The 18,327-nt window shown below is 34.4% G+C and overlaps 2 protein-coding genes across 5 annotated transcripts; one reads left to right on the top strand and one right to left on the bottom strand.

Annotated features, from left to right (window-relative positions):
• Nucleotides 1–2,635: 2,635 nt before the first annotated feature.
• On the bottom strand, nt 2,636–14,858 carry LOC147405669 (non-functional NADPH-dependent codeinone reductase 2-like). The gene is made up of 5 exons (XM_086433459.1): nt 14,722–14,858; nt 8,980–9,292; nt 4,789–5,032; nt 3,330–3,509; nt 2,636–3,066 (listed from the first exon to the last, which is right to left on the bottom strand). The coding sequence occupies exons 2-5, from the start codon at nt 9,288–9,290 to the stop codon at nt 2,842–2,844; spliced, it is 960 nt and encodes a 319-aa protein (XP_086289585.1). The 5' UTR covers nt 9,291–9,292; nt 14,722–14,858; the 3' UTR covers nt 2,636–2,841.
• LOC147405668 (senescence-associated carboxylesterase 101-like) lies at nt 14,668–17,646 on the top strand. 4 transcript variants are annotated; one of them, XM_086433456.1, is made up of 6 exons: nt 14,714–14,853; nt 15,247–15,313; nt 15,405–15,451; nt 15,540–15,900; nt 16,010–16,564; nt 16,665–17,646. In XM_086433456.1, exons 2-6 carry the CDS (start codon nt 15,293–15,295, stop codon nt 17,469–17,471), a joined length of 1,791 nt encoding a protein of 596 aa, XP_086289582.1. In that variant the 5' UTR covers nt 14,714–14,853; nt 15,247–15,292; the 3' UTR covers nt 17,472–17,646. The 4 variants fall into 4 exon arrangements, with proteins under 4 accessions (XP_086289580.1, XP_086289582.1, XP_086289583.1 ...); XM_086433454.1 differs by lacking the exon at nt 15,247–15,313 and having other exon boundaries at nt 14,668–14,853; XM_086433457.1 differs by lacking the exons at nt 14,714–14,853; nt 15,247–15,313 and adding an exon at nt 14,907–15,191.
• The last annotated feature ends 681 nt before the right edge of the window (nt 17,647–18,327 follow it).

The raw sequence follows: 18,327 nt of genomic DNA, 5'->3' as shown, positions 1-18,327 counted from the left end.
GATGATCTTCTAATCATAGAGATCATCTTCATAAAAAATCAGCTCATTCCAAAACTTCTAACCCATGTAGGACAAAAAACGTTTGTAAAAGTGTAGGGTAAAACTTAGGGTGCTGAACATTTCCCTATATGTATATATATATCCCCCCCTTTCAATGGCCAACAGTTTGGCAAACATTTTGGCAAACACTTTTTCAAAACATGGGTTAGAGGTCTTGGAATGCGCTGATTTTTGGTGAGGATGATCTCTACGGTGAGGAGATCATCCTCACCAAAAATCAGCTCATTCCAAAACTTCTAACCCCAGTTTACAAGTTGAAAAATTGTGAACCGTCTCTTTTTTGTAAATCATTTTTGATGGGGTTAGAAGTTTTGAAATGGGCTGATTTTTGGTGATGATGATCTCCTCACCGTAGAGATCATCATCACCAAAAATCAGCCCATTCCAAGACCTCTAACCCATGTTTTGAAAAATGTGTTTGCCAAACTGTTGGCCATTGAACGCTACCCATATATATATATATATATATATGGGTAGCGATCAAGGGCAAACTTTTTAGCAAACTTTTTGGCAAAACATTTTTCAAAACATAGGTTAGAGGTTTTGGAATGTGATGATTTTTGGTGAGGATGATCTCTACGGTGAGGAGATCATCCTCACAAAAAATCAGCCCATTCCAAAACTTCTAACTCCATCAAAAACAGTTTACAAAAAATAGACGGTCCACGATTTTTCAGCTTGTAAACATGGGTTAGAAGTTTTGGAATGGGCTGATTTTTGGTGAGGGTGATCTCCTCTCCGTAGAGATCATCCTCACCAAAAATCAGCCCATTCCAAAACCTCTAACTCATGTTTTGAAAAATGTTTTGCCAAAAAGTTGGCCATTGAACGCCCCCTATATATATATGTACTTGAAAAGTATGTTTGGGTGGTTCACATGAAATGCTTGGTTGTATCACCAGGTTTTCCCATCCTTTATGTCCTTTTACATCTTGCAGGCAATGTACATGGCAGATGTGGAGGTCAATATGAGACCACAAGCAAATAATTTTGTTGTTGGAGTCATTTATTAGAGAGAAAATTACTTAAATGACCTTGGTGGAGGAACTTCTTTCTAAATAATCCCTAAGTTTTGGATAGTATCTTAATAGTCCATTTAGTAAAATTTTCTTTTTCTTAATAGTCCCTAAACCTCATCTCTCGTTGTACTATTTTTGAAATACCTAAACCACATAATTAGATTTTACGATAATGATCATTTCCCATGATTTTTTATTGTAAATTGTGGAGGTCATTTTTGTGCTTGACCTCCAGATTTAATTTTTGGCAAGATCATTTATCAATAGATCATAGAAATAATAGAAAAAATAACAAAAAAGAGAAAGACCACAAAAGATTTTTTACGTGGTTCGGCAAACGTGCCTACTCCACGGGTTCGGGAAGCCGTTTCACTATAGATCTCAGATTTACACATAGCCTCTTCTCCCCCTCTCCATCTGTCCTTTTCCTTCTTTACAATAAACTCCAGGTTTTTAAATAGAGAAATCCTAATTAGAGTCTTAACCCTAATTAATTATAATTTACCACATTGCCCCTTATCCAAATTAACAATTACATAACAAGGAAAATAATCCTTTTAAACTTGGAATATTCCCTAATAAGATAGAATTCTCTTTATATGATGCCACGTGTCTACCCCGAGATGCGCATTGATGGTGCGAATGGACGATCCGGATAGAAGACGATTTTAGCCCTCCACATGAATGATGAAAGAAAAATGATAAATTCTTAATTTTGAACATTTTAATGTCTTTTTTAATTTATTCCAACAATTTGTTAAAAAAAATGAATAACGGAATTGGGATTCTAATTTTATTATTTTTTTTGATGATTTTGTTGTAAGTTTTGATTCAAGTGTCTATTTCACAACTATGATATATACATTTTAGGTATTTCGAGGAGATTCACTCAATATCAAAGTCGGAAAAAAAGAAAAAAATCTTAATCATATTTACAGTGTCGAGTTTACCACTTTTTATTGTCTAGTTCAATATTTTTATTGTCGAGATCAACAATTTTTGTGTGAAAATATTGTCGAACTCGACAATAATTAAACATGACTAAAAAGTGTCGAGTTCATCAATAATATAATCTATATCATCGAGTTTGGTAATATTAATATTTTGAGTTCAACGATAGTTATTGATGAACTAGATGCTTTTAAGATGACTTAAGTCATGTTTAATTACTATCAAACTTGACAATAAAAAATGGTGAACTTGACAATTAAAATGTTGAATTAGACAATAATAAGTGGTGAACTCGACATTACGTGGTGAGTGCAATAATAAATATATTGAACTAGACAATAATAAGTAGTAGAATCGACATTGCAAATGTGATCCGGATTTTTTCATTTTTTTAATTTTTTGACTTTGATATTAAGTAAATCTCCTCGAAATACCCAAAATGCATACATCATAATTGTGAATTAAAAGTTACGATGTAATCATAAAAAAAATTTAGAATCTCAACTTCGTCCTTCAATTTTTTTAATAAATCATTAAAATAAATAAAAAAAATTACATTTAAATATTCAAAATTAAGAGTATATCATTCATGGTAAAAAATTGTCAGAAATAATCGCAATCGCCATTGGAAAACGTAACTACGTAAGATGAGAAAAGGGTAGTTTTTAGGTAATTCAAAAATATTACAACATGACATGGGGTTCATGGACTATTAAGAAAAGAAAAGTTTACTAAATGGACTATTAAGATACCACACAAATTTATTTCGAGTTGCACAAGTGAAAATGATTGTCTTAGTTACTATCTATAATCAAATCTCTCCATCCCAAAGTTCCTCTTCAGATTTGAAGGGTCCGTTATCTGAGACGAAAGAGTCACCAGTACTTCCTCTAGATTGCGGGATCTCACTAATCTTTTTCAAATCTTCTTCGCTTAATTCACAATTGAATATCTCTAGATTTTCTTTCATCCGTTCCTCGTTGAAGCTCTTCACCAACATACACACCCCTTGCTCGTATAACCATCGTAGACAAATCTGCATAAGTTCCAATTGACGAGCATTTGATATTGTTCAAATAGCAAGGAACACTAGCGATGATGCTTGTATGAGTATAGATAAAAGATGGCTGATTTACCAAACATGCATGAAAAATTATGAAATTTCCGATTCAGCACACTATTGATTTTAATTCCCAAAACAGTGCATTTACTGTTTTTGGAATTAAATTTTTTTACCAAACTTTTTCTTTTTTAAAAAAAGTTGGATTACAAAAGTAGTTGGAGAATAAATATTAGAACCTGAGCATGAGTCTTTCCTTTAGCCTTGCCAATCTCTTGAAGCACCTCACATTCCATAACTCTGTTGCTGCCCCAAGCAGTTCCTTTGCCTCCCAAAGGGGAGTAAGCAACAATTATGATACCTTTATTCTTACAAAACTCACTTAGCTTATTTTGTTGCCAAAGTGGGTTCATCTCCACCTTTCAAATAATGAACCATCATTACTAACCCAAATCACAATATAAAAAAAATTAAAAACAAATTTACCAAATTGGTAGAAAAAGATGGGTAAATTACCATATGTCAATCAGTATTTTTTTTTTTTCCAAAATGGCTTTTTGGTATTTTTTTTTCCCAAAAAGATACAATTTGTATATTAACTAATATTTAATTTTCTTTTATACCCATGTTATAGGACAACAAAAAATGACCAAGATTTTGATTATAATTATCAAAATGCGTACACTCCCGATCACAAAATCCTAGGATTTTCTCCTCATTTTTTATTTATCTTTACTCTCTTGACACCATAGTAGAATGTTTTTGAGCTAATTTTCACTCTTTTGAGAGTCCTAGTGGTCAAATTTCTCTTGATCCATATTGTTTGCAGATAATACAACAGTCAACACTCTCCTTCACCCATAAGAGAGGAAAATTCCTTTGAGGAGAACCCGTGACCTATACGAACCTAGTGCTCAGATATCATGTTGACAAACCATTAACCTCAAAAAACCGATTTGATGGGGAATGAGCAACTATGAATATAAGGTGGTCACCGGTCGAATTGGGGCACGATACGTGAGCACATGACACTTGGGAGTGGAGGTGGATCACACAACACTCAACACTCAACAAATATTTCAATTGTTAATCACTCCCAAAAGTATCTTTGATCATCTCTTCCATTTTTGGACTAAAATAAGGTCATTTACATGTTTTCGTATATTAAAGAAAATTTCTCAATGATTTTCATGCTTGGATTTTGCTTCAATTTTAATACATACGATGCCACATCATTGGTCCATCAATTTAGCACTGTTTTTCGTTAACAAATCTCGGTCCATTGTGGAGGCTGTCCCCTCTCTTGCATGACCAACTTTTGGACTCTAGAGTGATATTTTCTTCATATTTTCCTACAATTTCTACGATGAGCCAAGACTTAGGAGAACTATTATATAGTGGAGGCTGTTCCCTCTCTTTCATACGTTGAGATTGGAGTAGTGCACCATATTTTTCTATTAACTATTGTTTTGCAGCATTGAAGATTGATCAAGATAAATCGAAGCTTATTGGAATCATTAATTTATATTTAGTTCATAACCTATTCATTTCGATTTTCCATATATTGAATGCTGAAAACTCTAGATCCGTGGTTTTTGGGTTGTAAAACCCAACAAAATTTAACCATCTTTATCTACCGTTTTGGTAAAAAAAAGTCCAAAAAAATAAATTTAGATACTTAGTTGGAAACAAGCTTACTTGAACTACTGCAGGGGGGATCTTCGCTGTGGTGAGTAAAATTTCGATCTTTTTGCAAGAAAAGTTGGAAACGCCGATTGATTTTGTAAGGCCAAGTCTTTGGCACTCTTCCATGGTGGCCCATACAGACTCGACATTCATTTGAATGAGGTCCTCCTTGGGAATTGGTATCGTAAACTTTCCTCGTTTTGAGCTCACTGGCCAGTGTATAAGATAGAGATCAAGGTACTCCAATTGAAGAGCTCTACACAAAATTAGAGGGGAAATTTTAATTATCTAAATACTTTTCAAGGCTATTATTTATATGTTTTTAATGGTTATCTTTTTATTTAAATGGGTTCCTTATTATGTTATGAAGAGTACTATAAAAAAAAGAGTCATAACGAATACACACGGTTGACGTGAACCATAGCTCTTTTCTTCGGGATATACACAGAAAAGATATATGGTTCTGCACCCTTGACATGTCAGCCACGTACCCAACCGCGTGCATTAATCACTATTCGTAATAAAAATATAGGGGAAATTACCGAACCTGGTTCATTACAAGCGAGGTTGGGCCAAAACCTGGCCCATTGGCAATCCTAGTTGTCCTGGTAAATAAGATGATTTCATTGAACTAAATTTTACATTTTAGATTATGGTATCCTATCATTGTTACATATTGATCTAGGTAGGTTTAAAATCTCATCTCCAGGAAATATCAAGAAAAAAAATTGATACTGTCTCAACCAAAATATTTTCAAAATATTCAATATTTTGTATTGATCTTGATCAATATATATATATATCCAAGACTTTATTGGGACGTTAACATTGTCTATTACATTATTTTTCAATAATATCCCTACCCATTTTGTCTTTTAGTGAAAAAGATAGGGGTGTGTTGGTCTTTTATATAATAAATGCTTATTTGCATTAATAGCCAAAATATTTATTACAAACAAAATATTAAATTTAAAAAATAAATGTCCTCAACATTAATTATGTAAAAGACACATTTATTATGTAAAATGACTAATATATCATTATATTTTTCACTAAAAGACAAAATTAGTAGGAATATTATTGGAAAAAATGTGGTGAAGAATGCAAACGTCCCATGAGATCTTGGACGTTAGCGTTCCCCATATATATATATATATATGGTTCAGCTAAATCCGAAACTTCTAACCCATATTTTGAAATTTTATTAATGTTACATTGTTTTTACATATGTCCCTTGATTAGGTGAGGATGATCTCTACGGTGAGGAGATCATCCTCACCAAAAATCAGCCCATTCCAAAACTTCTAACCCATGTTTACAAGTTGAAAAATCGTGGATCGTCTATTTTTTGAAAATTATTTTTGATGGGGATAGAAGTTTTGGAATGGGCTGATTTTTGGTGATGATAATCTCCTCACCGTAGAGACCATCCTCACCAAAAATCAGCCCATTCCAAAACTTCTAACTCATGTTTTGAAAAATGTTTTGCCAAAAAGTTTGCCATTGAACGCTACCCTATATATATATATATATTGTGGGGGAAATTCTCAAACATGGACACGTGGCTCGAACAAAGCTCAAAAATATGGACTCGTAGCTCAGATGGATTGTTATGTAGGCCCAGCTTATTAAACTCTTCGGATGCATGGATACCCATCTCGGACCTGAGCCACCGAATAATTAAGTAGTTCGGCAAGACAGATCTGACAGATGTGCCATTGATTGATAGCTCTAACAACTCACATCATGTCAGATCAGCTCTGATTATCTTAGAAATGGCAGGGCAGTTGCAACAACTCCTGTAGCTGACATGTCAGGGAGTGAGCTAATTGCCCTTAGTAAACTAACTACCCTGGGTCATTTCAAAGGATGGCACAGAAAACGATCAAGTTCAATATTTATAAAAGGAAGAGGGCTATGGGTAAAGGAGGTTCGAATTTTTCTTCTCTTTGAAACTAAATAAGCATTGATCAACTTGTCTAACTTGATCGTCGGAGTGGGCTAATTTGTAGGTCCGCCCGAACTAGGAGAGAGGAAAAGTGTAGAGCGAATTCTTGCATCTACATATATATATATATATATGGGTCACGTTATTACGACCCCCTTTGCGACCCCCTTTGCGACACACCTTTTTGTCTTATATGGGCAAAAATGTTTGGAATGAGCTGATTTTTTGTGAGGATGATCTCTATGGTGAGGGGATCATCCTGGCAAAAAATCATCCCATTCCAAAACTTCTAACCCCATCAAAATTGATTTACAAAAATTGGACGGTCTATAATTTTTCAACAAAAATCGGACGGTCTAGAAGTTTTGGAATGGGCTGATTTTTTGCCAGGATGATCCCCTCACCATAGAGATCATCCTCACAAAAAATCAGCCCATTCCAAACATTTTTGCCCATATAAGACAAAAAGGTGTGTCGCAAAGGGGGTCGCAAAGGGGGTCGTAATAACGCAACTCTATATATATATATATATATATATATATATATATATATATATATATATATATATATATATAGGGAAATGTTCAGCACCCTAAGTTTTACCACACACTTTAACAAACGTTTTTTGTCCTACATGGGTTAGAAGTTTTGGAATGGGCTGATTTTTGGTGAGGATGATCTCTATGATTAGAAGATCATCCTCCCCAAAAATCAGCCCATTCCGAAATGTTTAGCCCCATGTTTACACGTTGAAAAATCGTGGACCGTCCATTTTTTGTAAACCATTTTTGATGGGGTTAGAAGTTTTGGAATGAGCTGATTTTTGGTGAGGATGATCTCCTCACCATAGAGATCATCCTCACCAAAAATCAGCCCATTCCAAAACTTCTAACTCATGTAAGACAAAACACGTTTGTTAAAGTGTGTGGTAAAACTAAGGGTGCCGAACGGGACCCATATATATATATATATATATATATGGGAAATGTTCAGCACCCTAAGTTTTACCACACACTTTAACAAACGTTTTTTGTCCTACATGGGTTAGAAGTTTTGGAATGAGCTGATTTTTGGTGAGAATGATCTCTATGATTAGAAGATCATCCTCCCCAAAAATCAGTCCATTCCGAAATGTTTAGCCCCATGTTTACACGTTGAAAAATCGTGGACCGTCCATTTTTTGTAAATCAATTTTGATGGGGTTAGAAGTTTTGGAATGAGCTGATTTTTGGTGAGGATGATCTCCTCACCATAGAGATCATCCTCACAAAAAATCAGCTCATTCCGAAACTTCTAACTCATGTAAGACAAAACGCGTTTGTTAAAGTGTGTGGTAAAACTAAGGGTGGCGAACGGGACCCTATATATATATGGGTCCCTTTCAGCAACAAACATTTTGGCAAACATTTTGGCAAAACATTTTTCAAAACATGGGTTAGAGGTTTTGGAATGGGCTGATTTTTGATGAGCATGATCTCTATGGTGAGGAGATCATCCTCATCAAAAATCAGCCCATTCCAAAACTTCTAACCCCATGTTTACAAGTTGGGAAATCGTGGACCGTCCATTTTTTGTAAGCCATTTTTGATGGGTAAGAGGTTTTGGAATGGGCTGATTTTTGGTGATGATGATCTCCTCACCGTAGAGATCATCCTCACCAAAAATCAGCCCATTCCAAAACCTCTAACCCATATTTTGAAAAATGTTTTGCCAAAATGTTTGTCAAAATGTTTGTTGCTGAACATTTCCCTATATATATATATATATATATATATATATATATATATATATAGGGTCCCGTTCGCCACCCTTAGTTTTACCACACACTTTAACAAACGCGTTTTGTCTTACATGAGTTAGAAGTTTCGGAATGAGCTGATTTTTTGTGAGGATGATCTCTATGGTGAGGAGATCATCCTCACCAAAAATCAGCTCATTCCAAAACTTCTAACCCCATAAAAAATGATTTACAAAAAATGGACGGTCCATAATTTTTCAACTTGTAAACATGGGGCTAAACATTTCGGAATGGGCTGATTTTTGGGGAGGATGATCTTCTAATCATAGAGATCATCCTCACCAAAAATCAGCCCATTCCAAAACTTATAATCCATGTAGGACAAAAAACGTTTGTTAAAGTGTGTGGTAAAACTTAGGGTGCTGAACATTTCCCATATATATATATATATATTTGCATGTGCGTGTGAGAAGGTTATTTTATCGAAGAGAGGGGGGGGGGGGGGTGTGAATGTTACCGAAGAGTCTTTTGAAGGGCGGGGATGACACAATCATGATGTCCATCATTGCACCAAAGCTTGGAGGTGATAAAGAGTTCATCCCGAGATTTAATGAGGCCAAGTTGAAGTGCTTCCGCTATAGCTTCACCAAGAGACTGCTCAGTCATATACACAGAAGATGTGTCGAAGTGCCTATACCCAACCTTGATAGCACCAATCAATGCCTCCTTTATTTTCTCCGATCCTATCCAAGGGTAGACTGCCACGCCCATGCCGACAAGAGGCATTCGACATCCTGAACTGAGACACACCTCAGGAACAGTAGCCATCTCTATCAATAGCAACAACAAGCCTTTGTTAGTATATATAAATGTATAAATCAACAGTAAATTTGTTGATGGTATTTGCTTCTTCTTTTAACTCTGGAAACCATGTGAATGTACTCCAAAGATCAAGTGAGTATCAATTTTTGTAGATTGTAGAGGTAATTTTATTTGAAATTACATTAGTTTACCTTCGTTTACTGCATATTTATAGGATTCCATTTCTATTGGTCATAACGTATGCTGGTTTACTCATTTTAACTCATAGAAATTTTGACACATACCAACTCTTAAGAATCATGCGCAACCTTTTTCATATGTTGACCACGTGTCAGTAAGATAACACGGCCTATCATACATGCTTAATTGGGAATTGTGTCTCTCGTCAATTTGTTCTCGAGGTCTGAATATACACCTCACATGTATAACAATGTTGATAACGTTGGGTGTAGAGAGAGTCATATCTATTCCACAAGAAAACAACTAGCAGTAGTTAGGAGAAAATATACAAGGGTCGGTTCCGCTAACCCAAGAAATGATACAAGATCTTAACAGTGTAAACGCAAAATCTAACCGTTAAGATTTTATGCATATCTCAATAAAACATATTCTGATGACACTTATTTCAAGGATGATTTCAATAGTTAGATTTTGTGTTTACCTAATCAAGATTTTGTGTCATTTCTTGAGTCGACTGAACCAAACCGATATGTAAATGATATGTTTGGGCAATGACAAGTACAATCTTTATTTTACATTTTTATATTTTCTAAAAGGGTTTTGTTAAAGTGCAATAATACACATTGGGAATAAGCATATGAGAGTATTTTAATAAATAAAAAATAAAATAATAAAGGGCATTTTCGATACATAGTACCATTTCCAAAGTGTATTTATTGAACTGTGCTCTTAACGTTAACAAGGCCCTTTTCTAAAATGAGTAGTTACAACTCACAAGCATGGATGGGTGGATACACTCACTCTAAACTCTGTCACTAATCCAAAAAGTCTTCCAATAGACAAAGAGGGGTAGGACACTCAAGGTTTGACGTCCCATCTTGGATTCAAGATAGAAAATGGGCCCTTAAACTTGAAAATAAGGCATGAATGCATGATGCTGATACCCCAAAAGAAATGATTTTTGAGGACATTTGTATAAACTAGAGATACCCAAGAAAGTGAAATTGATGACATATGCCTTTGACCTTGATTCTTTTTCAAGTCATGATGAAAGCATGTGAAAAATCATACGTGGTCTATATGCGGTTGATATGACAAGGGCACAAAATCATAGATCTTTTTCTTCGGGATATACAAGGAAAAGATCTGCGATTCTGTGCTCTTACCACATTAGCCGCGTATAGATTGCGTATGATTTATCATGTGCATTCATTATTCTTCTTTTTCAATGTGCTAACAATTGTTTTTTGTGTAATGATTTTCAAACGCCCTCATCACATAACTGTAGATCATTTGCCTTGGGATACGCATAATGATATATCTTTTTCTTGTATATCCCAATGCAAATGATCTACGATTCTGTGATGGGGGTATAGGAGGCGTGTGTTAGAAGGGGGCGTCATGTTATCACAACTCTTGTTTTCTTTTTCTTTTAAATCATGCAAAAATCCTTGTTTTCCCTCCAAAATTCTATCTCAAATGGAAGAACAATGAAAGAGAGAGGTTGAGATTCAATGTTACCATGTAGTATTTCAAGTAAACTCCAACCATGTCTTAAAGAAAATACTAAGGAAAATTAAAATTAGTTGTTGATAGTTTGATTATTTTAAGATACTCACGATTATGGCTTAGGTGTCATCTTTTGCAAGATAGGATATTGGGTTGACAATTTTTATTTTTTATAATATGAGTACATGTCAAATGTAGTTGGTTTGCTTTAATGACTATTTTTTTGGGACAATTACTTCAAGGTCCCTGGTGAAGGAAATTTTTTCTAAATAGTCCCTAACTTTTAGGGCTTCTCTTAATTGTCCGTTTAGTAAAACTTTTCTTCCTAATCAGTCGCTGAACCTCACTCCTCACATTTCTCACGATTGAAATGTCGAATATACCTTAACTGTTCGAAGTCACCATTTTAATTCAAAAAATTAGATTTTAAGGATCCCAATCAAGTTAAGGAGACTTCATTCTGATGTTGAAGATTTGAGAAGGAAGAAACAATTTTCAAGCATTTTGAAGACGTATGTAGAAAATAAGGGTTTTTTCAATTTTTTTACATCGTTTCTGGATGAAAATCAATCAAAAATGATTCTTTTGGTTTGAAGTCATTTAGACAAGTTATATCAAGTTTTTAATCGATCCTTTCATGTATTTTAGTTGAAAAAAAGTGGGTCTTACAACGTCGAGTTCGACAATTTTAAAAATTGTCGAGGTCAACAATGATGAGGACCATCAAGAAGAAAAAAAAAGGTTTACCATCAAGCTACAACCCAGAATTCCAGGACTATTAAGAAAGAAAACCCTCCATCGGGAACTTTCAGTAATTTTCCTTATCTTTTTGTTTGAGAGTTTGATGGTCATCTCGTAGAGGGTTTTTAATTTTTTAACAAATGAAAATGTAATTAGGTCTTTTATTTCCCATGTTTAATGCTTTAGGGTGCCAAGATTGGATTTTTATTTTTCATTTTTTATTCTTGGTATGTAAATTAAATTATTTAATCGGCGGAATTTGAACTTAGTTCCCCTGGGGTGTTTTATTCGAAAATTGGCTATGTAGGCCAAAATGTTGGCTTTTAAAGATTGACAATGTTTTTTTTAGTGGGTTGGGGAGGGGGATCAATATTTGTTTTTCTTTTCGCAAGAGATTAGGGAGGAGGGTATTTCGGCCATTTTAATTATTTTCATTGGTCTCTCACAAAAGACTAACAATCAAAGGGGTATCTCAATCTAGATACATAAAATCGAGTAAGGATTTGCACTTAACAAATAAGGAGAATCTGTTTTGCCGATGAAAATCTAAGAGATTATTGTCGAATGTGTCATCAATGAGATAATAGTTGCACATTGATTGATTGTGGAAAGAAATGACAAATCATATGCCCATTCGTACGGTATAGAAGAAGATAAACAAGTAGGTCAAGTCAAAAGGGCCTCGATTGGGCCATAATCGATTAAAGCTAAGTTCAAAACCTGACGGATTTTAATCCGAAAAAGAAACTGATTTTCCTTATATGAATCTTAATAAGCATGATTATGATAGATTCAGAAGCTCGACGTAAATACTGACCTTGATTAATATAGAGTCAGAGGCTCTATGAGCCAAAAGTAACTTGATCAAAGACTCTTTCGGCCAATAATGTATTAACTAGGCCATAAAACACATTGAAAATGATTATTTATTATTATTATTTTTTTTGGTGTGTGTGTATTAGAGTTACTATTGCCACACCAACTTTTACTAATGCCGCACCAACTGGTGCAATTCTTTGGTCGTTTACCTATGAATTGGTGTGGCATTAATAAAAATTGATGTGGCAATAGCAACTCTTTTTTTTTCCTAACACAAACATAGGAAGATGTGTTTGTACAGTATCCCATTAGAGAGAGGTTGGACAGTGGAATAGGCTCAATTAGAAGTTTAAGAGCAAATCACTCCAGAATACTCCTTTAGTTTTGGAGATCTTCTATTGGCACACCAACTTTTACTTTATTACAGTTCAATTAAACTAAAAAAAGAGAGTAAATGACGGAGAATACGTAAAAATTGGGGTGCCAATAGAAATTCTCTCTCTCTCTCTCTCTCGATTTCTATTTGTTGAAGTTTTTTTTGAATATGTTACTATGCTTTGTAATGTTAAGGTAATAACTTGGACTAAACTTTTGTAATGCATGAGTTGTGCGTATTAAACTTTAATCAGGTGTGATAAATAATTTAAGAAATTAAGTGAAAGTTGGAGTGACAATAGCAATTCTCTTGTTTTAAATTAGTTAGAAGTACTTCTGTGTTGGACGTGCATTACTATTTTTGGTCTTCTAATTTCATATTATGTCCTCAAACTATACTGTTTTAAGAAATTTTGACTATAAATATTAATATAATGTATATCTAAATTCAAACATACAAATACTTATTGTTATTTACGGGTAGCGTTTGACAATTAAAATTTGTCCTACATGATTTAAAAGTTTTGGATTTGACTTATTTTTTGTGAGGATGATCTTTAACGAAAAAATCAGCCTAATCTGAAACTTCTAACCCCATAAAAAAATGATTTACAAATTAACGATAAAAAATTGATGATCCATAATTCTTAATTACTTTTGACAGGATTAGAAGTTTTATATTAGCCTGATTTTTTGTGAGGATAATCTTCTCACTATAGAGATCATCCCCACAAAAAATCAGCCCAATCCGAATTTTTAACCCATATAGAACAAAGACGTTGGTTCCCGAACGGGACCTATTGTTTACTTCATAGTTTTCACGGTGACTCAACCCAAGCACATTATATTCATTGGCTGAACACTAAAATGATTTTCTAACAGAAAGTCTTCACTCAGCCAATACTCAGTTGATGTGTTATCAACATGGAACCATAGATCAATTTCCTCGAGATACATAAACATAAATCCACATAAAAGATTGCAATTGTGTATCCCGAGAAAAAGAATCTATGGTTCCTTGTTTGTGCCATGTTAGCCCAGTATTGACTGAGTAAAGATTTTCTAATTAGAAAATCAGTCCTCAAAAAAAAAAAAAAAAAAAAAAAAGAATAATGATTTTCTAACTAGAAAGTCAAAGATTTTCTAGTTAGAAAATCAGTACTAAAAAAAAAAGAAAAAAAAAAGAAGAGTAATGATTTTCTAATTAGAAAATCTTCACTCGATCAATACTTGATTGACATGTTATGGACATAGAACTATAGATTCATTTTCTCGGGATACACAAATGTAAATCCTCATAAAAGATGGGCATTTGCATATCTTGAGAAAACAGATCTATGGTTTTGTTAGTCAAGTATTGACTGAATAAAGACTTTCTAGTTAGAATATCAACACTCCTAATAAAAACAAAAAAAAGAAAAAAGAAAATACCACTTGGCACCAAAGAGATCTTAATCGTCAAAAATAAAAAAAAATTAGAGTGTTGATATTCTAACTAGAAAGCCATCATGGTCAATACTCATAGATCTATTTTCTGAGATACACAAATGCATATTTTATGAGATTTGCATTTGTGTATCCCGATAAAACATATCTGTGGTTTTGCATCCGTAGTATGTCAGCCAAGTATTGCCCAAGACTTTTTCTAGTTCGAAAATCATTATTCAAAAAATTATGAAAAACACTTGAAGGAATAAAAACGCACACTTGGAAGTATTGATGGTTGAAGAATATATAGAAAATCAAAGAGATATTAAAAACTTATAAAAAATTAAAAAAGATTAAACACTTGATGGCAACAAAGAGATCTTACTTGGGATTATTGAAGCTTGGAGAAGATGAAAGATACAAGATTCAACTTGAAGATCGAAAATCTACGAAGAACAATGATCAAGATCAATGGCAGCTCTGCACGATCTCAACACAATGGTTTAGTTCTACGAAGGTTAGATCTATTGATAGAGAAGAATATAAATGGTTTTTTAGGGCTTCCTTCTCATAGAATATTGAGATTTATCAGGGGCATTTTTGGAATCTGACCCATTATTTTAATATGTAAAGCCACTTAGAAAAAAAAACCCAATTTTTTTGAAGATTTCTTACCTGCAACAATGGTGAATCTTCTCTCTTTCCTCCTTTTTGTGTCCATTTGAAAAAAAAAATTAGATCAAACTAAAGGGAGATTGGAAATTCTCTGCAGCACTATTAGAATGATTTTAAGTGATCTTCATCCCAAGTTCAAGGCTTTCTGATTTCTGAGTTTACCAAGAATTCTGAATGAGGGTATTGTTGATTATTTATTTATTTATTTTATATGATTTTATTTATTTATTTGAAGGAACTAAGATTGCCAGAACAAGAACAAGTTTCCATCTTTCCATGCTATGAACTCCATTAAAATGAAGGTAATCGATCCTTTGAGAAAATAACAATCTTTTCAATCTTAAAATTTGGGTTATTTTCTTAGTTTCTCAAAATAATTCTAACTTGTTACAGAGAAATGATCCATCAAGTGGTTCACACTCTTCACCACATCAACCTATGTAAGTGAATTAAAAACCCTTTATTTTTCTCAATTAGAAACCAAATGATTTCTTAAAACACTCAATTCTTCTTTGTTGTTTCTTGTAGGTTTAGCTATGGACTTGAATTGGCAGATTTTGTGATTGGATCTGATCTTCTTCATCATTCATGGGCAGCGATTTCGATGGTCTACAACGATGAACTATTAATGGTGAAACCCGTGGACCAATCGCCGCGCTTCTCGATTAGATACAGAGTTTATAATCAACCCAATTACACAATTATAGCTTTTGGGTCTTGTAGCAGAGATCATAATCAAGAAGTCTTGATCCCATCACCTATACTTGAACAAAATCACTCTCTATTTGAATTTCTATGCAGCAAAGACAACTCTTTGTTCTCAATTAACAAAGAGGCCATCACCCTTTTTAGCTCTCTCCTTGATGAACTCTCTTACCTCCACAATCAAGTACTTCACTATCTCTTTTTTTTTTTCACAATTTTTCTCTTCTTTTATTTAACAAGTAAAATTTTAATATTGATTTGTGTTATTTGTGTCATTTGTATTATTTGTGAAGTTGAGCAAATCAAGTCCACTGGTTATCACTGGTCACTCCTTAGGAGGATCGGTCGCAACTCTGTACACTCTATGGTTATTAGAGAACATCACACCATCTTCCACCAATCTCCCTCTTTGCATCACATTTGGATCACCTCTTATTGGTGATTTCGGTCTCTTACAAGCCATATCCGATCGACAAACATGGAACCATCGGTTTCTCCACTTAGTCTCCTACTTCGACATCGTTCCTCGTATATTCATCTCACCTAACAATACATCTCTTGTTCTCGATTCGTCTCTCCCAACAAGTGGTTATAAGCCTTTTGGTGCATTCCTCGTGTGTTCTAGTTCGGGTTGTGCTTGTTTAGAGGACTCCGAATCAATTTTGAAATTAATGGAAACAATTGGGGAAGAAACACGAGTCGTTGAATTTGTGGATTATGGAGAGGTCTTGGAACACTTAAAGGGCAGAATCCTATACAGAGGAGATTCAGAGCTTCGGCGGTTGTCATCTTCGCTTCGAGGAGGGATCGTTCTACAACTAAAAGCAATTGGACTTGAAAAAATGAAGGTAGCTTTCTAGTGATCCAAGAGTAAGAATAGGCTTCAATTATGAAATCTTTTATCACTAATTCATCACAATTTACTTGACTTCTCAAAACCCATTGCAGCAACAAAACATCGAAGACGATGCTCTAGTTGTAGCCATGGAGAATCACGAACGAGTGAATTGTTTCGACCTCGAGAGGCGTCTCTCTGATCCAACAAAGAAACTTAATGGAATTAAAGTAAACATGGCCCTTCTAGAGTGGTACAAAAAGGTGTGTAAGGGTGTGGGCATGGGCTATTATGACTGCTACAAAAGCCGACGAACTCAACGAGATATGGACGTTATCAAGTATAAGAACATCCTTACAAACTACTGGAAAGACATGGTTAGTGAAGCTGAGAGAAGGCCTCAAAAGCAAGCGGTCTTTTTTCGGACTCGTTGGCTCTTTGCTGGGACGAATTATAGAAAAATGGTTGAACCTCTCGACATTGCTGACTACTATAAGGTGCATGGTAAGAAGGATTACAACACTCTAGGAAGACAACATCATTATATAATGTTGGAGAGATGGCAAGAAGAGGTGGTGAAAACAGAAGGGGATCAGAAGGTCAGGACCCGAACCATGGAACTTCGTCTAACGGAGGATTCTTGCTTTTGGGCACATGTGGAGGAAGCAATAATCTTAAACAAAATGTTGAAAAACGGAGAAGAAGGGTGTGAGGGAAGAGAAGAATCAAGGAAGAATTTGATGAAGTTTGAAAGTTATGTCATGGGTTTGATAAAGAATTTCGCATTATCTCCGGAGACATTCTTGGAGAAGAGCAGTTTCATGCAATGGTGGAGAGAGTATGAGTTGATTCTTGAACCTGGGTATAGTTCTTTACTTACTGAATTCATGAAGACTAATAGTTATAAACAAAATACTTAAGAAAGGATGTTGAAGTCAATTTTGTACAAATTTTGTTTGAGCTTACTCTTCATCATTCATGGTGACCTATCAATATGAATTTGATAGGTAAAAATTATCTAGTTGATGTACTTTAGAGGTCATCTCGACCTCATTTTTTCTCTAATAAGATTTTAACTTACCCCGTCTCACCAAAGTCAATTTTGTACAAATTTTGTTTAAGCTTACTCTTCATCATTCATGGTGACTTATCAATATGAATTTGATAGGTAAAAATTATCTAATAAGATTTTAACTTACCCTGCCCCCCCCCAAAAAAAAAAAAATAAATAAAAAAATTTCCGGTTGATTTCTATGTTCAAACGAAACACTCAAAATATAATTCATTTGATTAGTATATATATTAGCTTATCATGGGTATCCTCACCCTTTGGGTGAGACTAATCCCATGGTCACATGCACTGCCCCCTCGTAAAGTCTTACGTGCAATTGATTGAGTCGAGGGTCAATTGGACCCTGGAGGGTGACTCCAAGGAATTCATTGCGTCATGCATTTGATAAGTACATAAAAAAATAAATGTTGGGGGAATTTTTTGGTTTCCATATATCTCGAGATTTGTGCGACAAAATCTTTCTCACCTATGTCGTCTTTCTAGTTGCTTAGTAGGGTACCTATTAATTATACTCTGATGGTCAAATCAGCTAAGTATGAGTATTTAGGTGTTACTTCCTACTATGTAGAAATCGGTCGTGGCGAGTGCTAGTGGTGTCACCTCTCCATTATTTATGTTCTTGATTAGTGTTAGTTATGGGAGAAACTTTTGGAGCAATTTTTATCTAGTATTCCAAACTCTCTTCATCTCTACCTTACCTATGG

The sequence above is a fragment of the Akebia trifoliata genome, chromosome 3 (assembly GCF_017979445.1).
Source record: "Akebia trifoliata isolate Shusen 1 chromosome 3, ASM1797944v1, whole genome shotgun sequence".
Lineage (NCBI taxonomy): Eukaryota > Viridiplantae > Streptophyta > Magnoliopsida > Ranunculales > Lardizabalaceae > Akebia > Akebia trifoliata.
Note: the sequence above shows the minus strand (reverse complement) of the source record. Positions and strands in the feature narration are given on the sequence as shown.

Coding starts and splice junctions, on each gene's coding strand:
- LOC147405668 (XM_086433454.1), top strand. CDS start 14,701: ATGGCAACAAAGAGATCTTACTTGGGATTATTGAAGCTTGGAGAAGAT. Junction 15,452..15,539: donor TCTTCACCACATCAACCTAT/GTAAGTGAATTA, acceptor TGTTTCTTGTAG/GTTTAGCTATGGACTTGAAT. Junction 15,901..16,009: donor TCTCTTACCTCCACAATCAA/GTACTTCACTAT, acceptor TTATTTGTGAAG/TTGAGCAAATCAAGTCCACT.
- LOC147405669 (XM_086433459.1), bottom strand. CDS start 9,290: ATGGCTACTGTTCCTGAGGTGTGTCTCAGTTCAGGATGTCGAATGCCT. Junction 5,033..8,979: donor GCCCTTCAAAAGACTCTTCG/GTAACATTCACA, acceptor AATTTTGTGTAG/AGCTCTTCAATTGGAGTACC. Junction 3,067..3,329: donor AAGGAAAGACTCATGCTCAG/GTTCTAATATTT, acceptor GAACTTATGCAG/ATTTGTCTACGATGGTTATA.